The sequence below is a fragment of the Mytilus edulis genome, chromosome 2 (genome assembly GCF_963676685.1).
Source record: "Mytilus edulis chromosome 2, xbMytEdul2.2, whole genome shotgun sequence".
NCBI lineage: Eukaryota > Metazoa > Mollusca > Bivalvia > Mytilida > Mytilidae > Mytilus > Mytilus edulis.
In genome coordinates this window covers 8,908,062-8,921,211 of record NC_092345.1, presented here as the reverse complement: position 1 = coordinate 8,921,211, position 13,150 = coordinate 8,908,062, and the positions used below count along the sequence as shown (strand labels likewise).

Genomic DNA, 13,150 nt, shown 5'->3' with positions numbered 1-13,150 from the left:
ACAGAGTGGAAATTCCATGCAGATTTGTCCACACATTTTCACATTTACAAAGCAATCATAATACTATTACATAATATTTGAGTTTCAGATCACCATAAAAACAATAATTGTTTTAAACCCAATACAATTTTCTATACACTGTTTTACTCACAATTAGGTTGCCAATTTTATAATTTCAAAACTATTTTGCAAATTTGTATTTTTTATCCAATATATAACAATATTTAATTTCACAATTATTAGTTCATAATATATTTATTGATACTTTGTTAACTTTTTTCTACACATGTTTTTCTAATTGTAAATCATAAATGAATTATAGTGCTGGAAGTTTTGAATAGAACAGACCTTTTCCAGAAAATAGGGAATAGGTTATTTTATAAATCTATTATTTAATGCATTTACAGAAATTCTGTAAATTCTGAAAAGGCAAATTGTGCTCTTATATTATCTTTTAAGGTGGTACCCAACACTTTCACAAAAATGAATTTGGCTCGTTCAATTTTCATAAAATTTTGTCAAAATCTTTACTTTGACCCTTTAACAAAAATATAAAAATTTCAAAAATTTTGAACTAACCGTTTTGTCAGAAAAAATACACTGGTTATATAGCAGTTTTACAAACACCAGTTTTGATCATTGAGAAGCTTAATATTCCTTTTACAACACAACGTTATTAAAACTTTTAGCTGACTTAACAGAGTTGTCTCCCTGTAGTGTTAGGTACCACCTTAAGCATATAATATTGAACAAAACTATATAAAAAAAAACAAGAAGATAGTTCAAAATACAAAGAGGACAATCAAAACAAAGACGGACAATATCATGGTTAAAGGAGAGAAATGATATCTTCATGTAGATTACATTGTACATCTAAGATCCATGCAAATTATATTGAGGATCATGCAAATTACATTGTAAATACAAGAAAAATACATCAAAATACATGCAAAGTACAATGTTAATACGAACAAATTACATTATGTAGTTTCATGCAAATTACATTGTATATATGCACTCAAATTACATTGTACAGGTAGATATATATAAATATGCAAAATAGATTGTAAAAACAAGCAACGAACATTGTAAATACATGCAAATTTAATTGATAATACAAAATGTACAAGGAAATAATATTGTAAATACAATGTACATGCACATGACACATGCAAATGTCATTGTAAATATATGCAAATGACATTGTAAATACATGCAAATTACATTGTAAATACATGCTAATTACATTGTAGATACAGGCAAACATTTTGTAGATACATGCAATTTACTTTGAGGATACATGTTGATAATTTCATTAAAGATACATGTATACATTTGTTGTGTGTGGGGTGTTAGAGTATTTCTACTGGATACTTATTAATTGTTCAGATTTAATTGGGGTCATTTGTCATTGTATGATTGTTGTACATACTTTTTATTTAACATTCCATAGAATCATAAACTTATTGATGTCATAGTTTATAGATATTTCTGATAGCTGTTTTATTTCATGATTTATTCAGCTGCCAGAAAAGCCAGAGAGCAAAAACGGAAGCTTGGACGGCTCACAAGAACATCTGCCTACTCTAGAAGACAGCGGCATGATCCTCCCAGAGGACATAGCTGTGATTTCTGACGAGGCTAGTGATGTCATCAGCATCTCAAAGTTATCCACCATTTGTTTAGGAGCTGATATGAAAACAAGAGAAAATGATGGACTTGAGCCTTCCTGTGCTATTCAACTTTTCCCTAATAATGATATTATGATTCAAAATGCAATGAGAGTTCTGAACTCTGGAACTGTGGTTTGGCGGCCATCTGCTTCAGTAACTCCAAGTCAAAAAGAGAAAATTAAAAAAGAGTTTACCTTACATTACCCTTCTCCTACAATAACACATAAGATACCAGATTTAAAAGATTCCCAGAAAGTCTCTACCAACCTTCACCGATCTCAGTCAGAAGCCAGGATTGATTTTCCAATCATTCGTACAGAATCCAGATCTGGAATGTTAGTGTCCGATATCAATATGTCTAAACAGGCAAAACTTGGCAAAAATGGACGAACTTCTTCTAGTATGGAAACAAGAGCCCCATTGATTCCCAAGGGAAATGTAATGAAGAATTTAAGGCATAAATATGCTGGATATGTACGCAGTAAAAATTTAAGAAAGACAAAAAGTGAAACAACATTATTTTCCTTACCAAAACCTTCCCCTCCACCGACTGATGGGAGAAGTTGTTCTGTAAAACCATATCCTTCAGAATATACCAACTTCCCTGACAACATGAAAGTTTCTCAAGTTTATACACTTTGGAGCACAGATGGAAATAGATCCACTTTTACATCAAGTGATATTCAGTCTGCTACTGGATCTCAATACCAGGATGAGGATGAAAGAAGACTTCAAAAAGTGGCTCAATATATATTAAATGAGCATCTTGACTCGTCTATAGAAGCCAGAATGAAACAGGAAGTAGCAGTTGCTGATGGGGTAGAGTTTGATGTTCCACACACTTACTTTTCCATAGCATATCATGTTCACAAAAAAAATGATTTTTTCACAAATACCTGTAACATGTACTTTGTATTTAATAAAAGCACCTCAAAAATTTAACTGTCTGTTCACTTAACTTTTCTTTATTTAGTTTTGTTTGAGCTTGATTGTTATTTGTAAATGTTGAAAAATGTTCTCTGGAATGATAAAAAATTATTAAACATTCATTTCAGTCCGCTGCTCTTTAGTTTTGTTTAAGCTATGTTGTAAAAGTTTAAACTATTTAATCATGGATTCCTTGCAAATTTTCTGTTTGTTAAAACTATTTTAGGTAGATAAAGGGGAAAACTACAATGCCTCACTACTTTCACTTCTGCCAGTGTTTATATGGACACACAAAAAAAACATCAGACCTAAAAACAATTTTGTGCAACATTCTTACATTTTAAGATACCAGTATGAAGATTTAAACAAGACGAGTGGACTGTTTTGTATTCTTGTCTTAATTCCTATGAAATAAAAACAAATGGATAAATGTGAGGTCATTATATATATTAGAATATGTTACATTTAATTGCATATGTACAAGTGCTAATATATATTTGTTTTTGCTATTAGTTTGTTTTTCACCTAGATTCTCTGTGTGATATTCACTGCCCTACCCGCTTATTGTGTAGTTTCTTTTCTATCACTTTTATTTTATTAGAATAATTTGGTATATAAGAACTACTGGCCTGTCACAAAATTAGACATGTTAGAAACCAGACTGTAGAACAGTTAGTTCATTAACAATTCCACAATTATACTAGATTGTAAAAGACGCCCTCTATCCTTATCAATAAAAATGAAACAAAAATTCAGACAGCCAGAGGCAGGCCTCAGCTGGCACCTTAACAATAATCCATATTGGTTGTACAAAGTCCATTTATCTTGGATCTATTTTTTATTTGTTTTATAGCAATCTTACTTTTAATAAATAATATGTCCTGTTTTATTTACAATTTTCAGATTTAAATTTTGCATGGTTCGTTATAATGGTTGAAATAAATGATCATGATGACAAGATTGTTTAATATAACATTTGGATTATACAAGTTTAAATCATAAGTTGCGATTGAGTTTTATAAATTGTGTGTTTAGCTCCATGAGGAATTACAGTAATCTTATTAAACACACCTAATTGAATAGTTTGTAAAGCAGATAAACTGAATTAAAATGACTTTATAGGACTTATATATTATAAAATTACTGCCAAATGAAAGGAAATATTTATTGTCACAAGATATTATAAAATATTACATTTTTTTTCTAAACAAAATTCTTGTATGGCATAATCAAGAATACAGTCTTAGGTTTCAGATATGTAATTAATTAAACACTGAACTGGAAAGGGGATTTTAAATTTACTAATAATAAATTAAGGAGATAAGGTAATTTAATAATGTACCCTATGATTGTAAATGAGACAAATGTCCACCTGACATGACCTGAGACCAAAGGACATTGATATAAACTAAGTTTACATATATAAATGGTTAATACTGAGATCAATTGATGATTTGGTATGACTATATTTATGTGCATTTCATTTTAGGTTACCTTAAAATAATAAAAATGTTAGAGTAAACCCAAAGAAAATGGTTCAAACATACTGCATAATTTGTGAAACACTCCTTATATCCATCCTTCTTGTGTTTAATTTATAGTCCAGAAATATCAAAGATAGTGAAAAGACACATATATCAATTTTTAAAAACTTACTTATGATTAACTTTTGCGTGTAGTAATAATTATACCTTTTTTCACACAAAAATTATAGTTCAGTTATTTTCGTTTGTTTCTTATAATCTAAAGAAGTGTTAAAATTTTAATTTTAGTCATAATATTTGTTCAGGTTTAAAGTGGATGAAAACTGTCAGCTATTAAATGTGTTTTTTTACATATCAACTGTATTAAAGCTTATACATGTAATACTTATTTTATGCATACTACAACCAACAGCTTTTATGTTTATTTATATTGAGTTTTACATATAACCATTCTATAGATGTAGTGTTATATTTTTACAGATGTGGTTTGATACAGCGGGCAGGGCATATGTCAGTTTAGCTGCTAGATATGACCCTCTCAAAAAATGACCAGCTGTCTTCTCCAAGGTATAGCTTAAGTAAAATGGGAGATAACTCAACCAAACAAGGGGAGATAATTGTACCTAAATAAAATGTCCCTCCAATATAAGTGAAATTTCTTAGTTTATTAGTAATTCAGCATTTTAGTTTATGACCTTAGTTAACAGATCTTATTTCAGTCAGATATTAAGACTTTTTACAGGTTTTATTTGAATACTGAGAAGTTATGAAATATTAATAATATTTTACAATGCATAGGTCTCTGTTGCAAACTACATATATATACAGTTAGCTATTCACGTTTTCTATATCCATTAGCAATTCACAACCTTTGCTTCAGTCTATTTGTTTGTTTTATTAACATTGAGAAATATTTCTGTTGCAACTTCTTTTGATTAATTATATCACTTTTGTACTTATAAACAATCTTAAATTAATTGTATATAATATTTTAAGATATGCTTAATTCCTGGAATAATTTGGTGCAAACTTTTATACATAAATAAACAAACATTTCCAATCATCATTCAGAGATTCAATTATCACTCAGTAGATATTTTTTTAATTGATAAGCTAGTTAAAAGTCGTGCATTTGATATGCTAGTATTTAAACTTTAATGAGTGTATTTTTCATTTCAGAGTAAATTATACTGGTATGTTAATTTCTAGGAATTACAACTAACAATTATCTAATTTAGTAGATATAGTTTCTATTACTAATTCACTTAATTTTCATTGTATGCTTATCTATGGTGAATGTGTATTGCATGAATTAATGGGAGATATTGTTGTGTCATATTATAGATGGAGTTGATAAATTTTTAAGTAGTCATTTAGCTGTAACAAAAAACCAACAGTTTATGATGCCTTGCTTTACTTTCCAACCATTTATCATTCTTTTCTAGATAGACTTATATGATTTTTATCTCCCTGCTACAGATTCTTTGATGTGCCCACTGGGATCCTAGACTTGCAGTTTCCAGTGGTGTATTTATAATTTGTGTAAAGGAACCACTAACTTTAGGTCAATATAGTTGGTATGCAGTTGTATTACAATTGGCACAATTCATAGTACCTTCCAAATTACACCCAGAAGACACAAATCTGTGTCAACAGTTTATTTGTGGATTTTTGTTGTTGTCATATTGATATATACATATATCCTCACATCCTTTAATTATTCATGTGAATATTACTACAGTTACATTGTACATATGTTGTAATCATATGAGTGTTTTGTGTTACATATAAGTAAACTGGTGCACATCCAGGATTTTAAAAAGGGGGACTCTTAATAAGACAAAGTTAAGGAGTGGGACTTGTAAAACAGAGTATACATAAGCAATGCATTTATATATATATATATTTATATATATATATAGCTCTATTAGGGCCCATCTAAATCTGGCTCTTGTTAACAGGAAATTTTATGTTAGAAAATATTTGAAAATTATTTCTATATTCTACCAGCTTAATGTGTTATCAAGGTTTTCATTGCAAACCAACTTGAGATAGATTTCACTTAAACAGTGATATGTTTTTTGGTATTTTAGTAGGTGTAAATTGTAAGTACCTGGAGATGTCTTGTTGGATTTTAATATTTCAGTTTTCTATTAGAAATATCAGAATGCATTTTGTTTTGTTTTGGTAAAGTAATTTGAGATATAGTATGACTAAAACTGAAATTCAGAACAAGAAGTGAGATATATATATGTCCAAGTCTTTTTCTTACTTGTTCATATCTTTATTCTTCCTGCTGGATAGAATGGTTGACGTTCTGACACAAGACTCTGCACTTTAGACATTAGAATATTGCATATGCACTGTTAGACCTTTTTTTATGCAATATAGTGTAAGTTTTTCAAATTAACAAACTGTCATTTGCTTACTACTTCTGTCATTCGAGCAAAAGATACTGGTTATAAAGACGCCTATAGAATGTATAGAATATGATCTACTAGTATGTTGAATCATGCTTTGGACTGATTCTTCATTATCTTAATTTTCTATGAATGTTCTTTCAACTCTTTTAGCAGAATGTTTTCTGATTGTCAAATTCCTATTGCCTTAAATTATATGATCATCATTGTCAAAATTTTATTTCTTTCATTTAAATAATCAGTCACTTATAAAATATCATACAATTAAACCAATTGGTGTGTAGTTTAATTTTATTTATAAAGTTCTTTACAGATAAGAAAGAATTAAACATTCACTGAAAAAAATAGATGAAATTTGAATTTAATTTCAGAATATATACAAGAAATAAAATTATGTTTTTTTCCCTACATTGAAACCTTTTGACCTTTGCTGGCAGCTAACACAATTTGAATGAATACTCTGGATCATACACAGTTATGATTTTCAAATGTTGGTTACCTTATGTTGGTTACCTTACAGTATAATTATATTCATGAATGGTTTACCGAGTGCACGAATAATAGTACGAACAAGTTATTTCATTTCTTCATTGTTGTGTTCAAAACTTGTCGTATTTTTAATCTTTTTTTCCAGAAGAGTGCAAACCATTTTAAATCAGAATGTTATTTCTGTACTTTAATTTACACAAAACACAATAATTGTTTTAAGATAGTAAACGAAAGACCTCTGAACAAATATATCGTCTGTACTTTAATAAGGTTTTTATGCCCCACCTACGATAGTAGAGGGGCATTATGTTTTCTGGTCTGTGCGTCCGTTCGTCCGTCTGTTCGTTCGTCCGTCTGTTCGTTCGTCCGTTCGTCCGTTCGTCCATCTGTCCCGCTTCAGGTTAAAGTTTTTGGTTAAGGTAGTTTTTGATGAAGTTGAAGTCCAATCAACTTGAAACTTAGTATACATGTGCCCTATGATATGATCTTTCTAATTTAAATGCCAAATTATAGTTTTGACCCCAATTTTACGGTTCACTGAACATAGAAAATGATGCAAATTTCAGGTTAAAGTTTTTGGTCAAGGTAGTTTTTGATGAAGTTGAAGTCCAATCAACTTGAAACTTAGTATACATGTGCCCTATGATATGATCTTTCTAATTTAAATGCCAAATTATAGTTTTGACCCCAATTGTACGGTTCACTGAACATAGAAAATGATAGTACAAATTTCAGGTTAAAGTTTTTGGTCAAGGTAGTTTTTGATGAAGTTGAAGTCCAATCAACTTGAAACTTAGTATACATGTGCCCTATGATATGATCTTTCTAATTTAAAAGCCAAATTATAGTTTTTACCCCAATTTTACGGCTTACTGAACATAGAAAATGATAGTGCAAATTTCAGGTTAAAGTTTTTGGTCAAGGTAGTTTTTGATAAAGTAGAAGTCCAATCAACTTGAAACTTAGTATACATGTTCCCTTTGATAAGATCATTCTAATTTTAATGCCAAATTAGAGAATTTATTCCAATTTCACGGTCCACTAAACATAGAAAATGATAGTGCGAGTGGGGCATCCGTGTACTGTGCACACATTCTTGTTTTATTTATAAATTTCAGCCAATAAAGTCAAAAACTAGATGCAAGTTTAATCAAACAGAAAAGGAATGTTCAGCAATAATTTAGTTTCTTTTTAAATAACATTAAGAATTATTCAGCTTTTTGAATTATGATAAATAGTTAATCATTTAAATTTTGGTTTATGTTTTATTAGATCCTGAATTCTGATCATCCAAACATGGATGGATTAACTTGGCTAGAGAAGATGGAATTGTTACGATCAATCAAAGGAAAGAAAGAGAAGTCTAAAATACAGAAACAACCAAAGTTTACCTTTGTTAAGGATATACCTCCCGAGGACAAGCATCAGAGGTTGATAGGTAACAAAGGTTCTCCTTCACCAGATAATATGACCTCTCTGGCTGCACAGGGACAAACAAGCTCACAACTATTTGAACAGAGACGAATTAAACATCTTCTTCAACAGGCTAGGCTAAAGAGAAATGTTAATTTTGATTGGTTAACAGAAAGCCCACGGTTTCGTCATTCACAGAACAGCTCTAAAGATGACTCGGATGATTCATCGGTGTCTGATATTGAGGAAGAGCATTTACGGACAAAGTCACCAAAATGTTTTAGTCCAGGGATGGATGTAGGTCATGCAGAAAGCACGTTGTTGAGTAGATATAACATCAAACCCTTTGTTAAAGGAGGGGGAGGGTGGAAGGTTACACCTATGACCATGCAAAGGGCAAGGACGATCGTCTATGATGATTGACTTATGTTATGAAGATGGGAAAGAATCATGAAAGTTAAATCTCAAAAAGTTTTAAATCTGCCAAATATTTGTTCAGTTGCTAGGATCATTTCTTTCATGTTTTAGCTTTGTCAGTTTTAGTGTTACAAGAATTAACTGTAAAACAAATCTGATTAGTTACAATTATTTTCAAATTGAAAATGGATTTTCAAGTTTTATTTATTTTAATAAAAATTTGTTGAAGGATATGTTATAGTATCAAAGAAACATTTTTCTTTATATAATTATTTACAGTGCTTATGTTAAGATAAAAGAGTGCCAAAGTTGTATACAATCTATAAGTATAATTATTATATACTTATATCTAGGTTAGGAATATTTATTAAATTATTTATATTATTATTAAGTAAATATCTTGGGCGAAAATCCTCTCAACAGTCATTAATTAACATGTAAGGGAAAGTAAATCCATTTTTTTTTGTAATCATTTAAGGGAAATAACCTCATTTCTTTTGATCATGTAAGGGGAAGTAATTTAGTTTTGTTGTGGTTCTCTGTAATAACAGTACTACAGTACTATTGTACAAGGTATAACAAATAAAGGAGTAGGTCCGGTAAGGACCGATTTTGGCCTCAAATTTCAGGTTCATCTGACGAAAGATTTTGACCACTTTTTAAACACTTAAGTGTCTATTTTATTTGAATTAATTGGTTTATGTGAAAGATTTTAACAGATTTAGTCATTAAAAACGATCCGATTCAAGCTCAATATGAAAAATCTACCTAATATGCCGAAAAATGTCACTTTTCAGATGGTTTTTGGTAAAAATGAAAGTGGCCGCATCCGTGTTCATCCTCAACCTTTATATATCGTCGCTGGGCTTCTAAAATGTTGTAAATTACAAATTTTTCAAGAAAAAAATATCTCAAAAACAGGCTTTGAAAATTTTGGCAAAATGCATGCTTCCAAAATGTCGTATGTGAACTTGAACATTTTTGTAAATAGCAGTGAAATAAAAACTTTGACATTTCTGGATTATCCAAGAACTTAAATTATTTTCACAGAAATAAAGAAATGTACAATTATTTTTTTCCCAAAGCCATTCTACAACGATTTTCAAGTTTTCATACAACATTTTGGAAGCAAACTTTACAAACAACTGACATTGGCAATTTTGTAATATGTCTTATTTCACACATTTTGATTGGTATAACTGCATGCTATTTTGTTGGGACAAAGATTTCTTCCTGCCCAGACCATTGGTGTCAAAAAGTATTTTTAGCCAAAAAAGTCATACACGACATTTTAGAAGCCCAGCGACGATATGTTATGTATTATCATCAAATACAACTTACATTTCAATATTAAGGATGAACACTAATGCGGCCACTTTCGTTTTACATGAAAACCGTCTAAAATTTAACTAAAATGCTAGAATTATGAGGATTTCAGTAATTTAGCATGACTTAATGGTGCTAGTACCGGATATATGTGCATTATATTGTCAAAAACAGCCCATATTTATGTAGCAGAAGCATTCTACTGTCCAATAAATAACTAAAGGTTTACATTTTAACAATTTTGTAAAACTGCTATATTTTGGGGCCAAAAAGGGGTCTTACTGAACCTACTCCTTTCATAAGATATTAGGAAAAGTGAATTTATTATTGGTACCCCAAATTACCTTACAATGCAGAAGTATTATCATTTTCAACAGTATTAGTGGATCTATTATGCTTCATTATGCTACATGCAAAGTTTTAAAATGTTTAGTAACGTGAGGATGGGTCCAGATCATTTACACATTTAGGAAAAACGATTTGGAAAATAACTTATACGGCACCAATTTTTACAGCAGAAACTGTACCAAAATTTGTTAATCAGTATTATTGAGATTTTAAATATGCTTGAATTTTTATAGTACTTAATATATAAAAAGCCAAACACATTTTAAAAAATTGGTCATCATAATAAATGTTTGTGTTTGTAATTCATATTAAGCCCCCAAAAATTACTCATACTTTCAATTAAATAAGGAAATTTTCAATCTATGCATGTTGAGAATAATTTTGTTGTACAATTTTTTTTAATCTGACATTTTTGTAATTTTCCAAATTTTGACCAGCATTAGTGGTGCTGCTCTGTGATTTCAGTAGAGCACTACAAGATTACTATCATATTTGATCTAGTCATTTTTTTTGCATTTCAGTATATTTATATAGATTGACCTATACAATTTATGTCTAGCCAGATTTGTATTTCAGTGGGGTTTTGTTGTTGTTGGTAGTATTGATATTTTGTATTAAATATACATCAATAGACCACTTTTGAGTTCATCCGTCACCGGAAAAAACTCGTCAATTATACGCGCCTTTATGACGTCATTTACCAGATAGAGGGGTTCGCCTGTATCCCTGCACTATTTACGTTCATCAAGCGTCTTGGTGATCGTCATTGTGCAGGATAAACTAGAAATAATGGTTGTTCTGTAGGTACTTAATGACAATTCCCTAATGACATCAATGCTGATTGTCAATTTTGAGAATTCAATTTGTCGTATAATTCGTACAATATAGAATTATAGTTTTCCAACCACTCACTCAACATTGGAATGGAAGTGACGACGCCCCTAAACGCACAAATGACGTTCACTAAAACCAGAGTTTTTGACAGAAATGCATCGAACTCGAAAGTTGTCTATTGTATGTAGTAGCTGGTCACCTTTGAAAATAAAAACATTTAATTGTTGTTACCTTAAACAAATTATACTATTGAAATTGTCACCAAGGATATACAAAAATGTGTCAAAGACATATATTTTGCATACACAAACATATAAAATAGTGCATTTTAAAAAATAGTAAGTTCTTTTTAAGATTGTTCTGAAATCTGTGTTTAATGTAAGTTTTCCAGTGCATGTGAACTTAATTATGATATTTGTCAATTATTGAACAGGGTAGTATTTATTTTTGTCATAGATTTCATTTAGGTGCTAGACTAATTATTAAAAATAAGCACATTTTAGAGACCACATTTTGAAACAGTATTAAATTCATAATTGTATGTAAATGGTCAAGTTTTGTCATTCATTTTATTTATAAAATTGTTTTTGCCAAAAATTTAGCAGATATCCCTTACAGTACATTCTTCAATTTTCTGAAGGCACATATGTTTGAATAACATCACTTTGGATACATGTAATACATGTGTAAATTTAGGTCAAGAATAAGTATGAAATCTTACACAACCAAGTAGTTCTGCATTTTACCAAATGCAACTGCTTAATCTGAAAATAATTATAGTGCATTTTATAAGAATTGTAAGAAAATGGTTGTTTTTAATGGAGTTTATTCCATTTTAAGCGCTATTGTTTACTCACAAACTAATATTTTATTGACAATTCAGTTCTTGAGTATCAATTTTTGGTTTTCATATAATAAACTCTTTTAGTATAATTTGTATTACTGAATTGTGGTTTTAGAGGGTGAAAATGTTCTGATTATGTACTCTTGTTAAAGACTTCTTAGCTCACCTGGCCCATCACTTGGCATCTGTTGTGTTCGTCTGTCATCGTTAACTTTTACAAAAGTCTTCTCCTGAAACTACTGGGCCAAATTAAACCAAACTTGGCCACAATCATCATTGGGGTATCTAGTTTTGAAAATGTGTGGGATGACCCGGCCAACCAATGCTATGGCTAAAAATAGAACATGGGGGTAAAATGTAGATTTTTACTTATAACTCTGAAACCAAAACATTTAGGGCAAATCTAAATGGGTGAAATTGTTTATCAAGTCAAGAAAGCCCTGAAATTTTCAGATGAATCAGACAACCGGTTGTTGGGTTGCTGCCCCTGAATTGGAAATTTTAAGAATTTTTTTCCGTTTTTGGTTATTATCTTGAATATTCTTATAGATAGAGATAAAATGTAAGCAGCAATAATGTTCAGCAAAGTAAGATCTACAAATAAGTCAACATTACCAAAATGGTCAGTTGACCCCTTAAGGAATTATTGCCTTATATAGTCATTTTTTACCAATTTTTGTAATCTTTTACAAAAATCTTCTCTGAAGCTACTGGGCCAAATTTAACCAAACTTAGCCACAATCATCATTAGAGTATCTAGGTTAAAAAATGTGTAGGGTGACCCAACCAACCAAACAAGATGGCTGCCATGGCTAAAAATAAAACAGGGGTAAAATGTAGATTTTGGTGTATAACTCTAAAACCAAAGCATTTAGAAAAAATCTGACTGGGTTAAATTGTTTATCAAGTGAAGATTTATCTGCCCTTATATTTTTAGTTGAATCAGACAACCAGTTGTTGGATTGGTGCCCCTGA

At 30.3% G+C, this 13,150-nt stretch overlaps 1 protein-coding gene across 3 annotated transcripts in view; it reads left to right on the top strand.

The window, feature by feature from the left end:
• The window catches only part of LOC139511391 (uncharacterized), a 28,325-nt gene extending 19,922 nt beyond the window's left edge, over positions 1-8,403 (top strand). For all 3 annotated transcript variants that reach the window (XM_071298090.1, XM_071298088.1, XM_071298089.1), the window contains 4 exons: positions 1,524-2,492; positions 4,565-4,651; positions 5,264-5,277; positions 8,266-8,403. In XM_071298090.1, coding sequence (XP_071154191.1) covers positions 1,524-2,492; positions 4,565-4,633 — 1,038 coding nt within the window. In that variant the 3' untranslated portion in view covers positions 4,634-4,651; positions 5,264-5,277; positions 8,266-8,403. The remainder of the gene's footprint in view (positions 1-1,523; positions 2,493-4,564; positions 4,652-5,263; positions 5,278-8,265) is intronic.
• Positions 8,404-13,150: the final 4,747 nt, after the last annotated feature.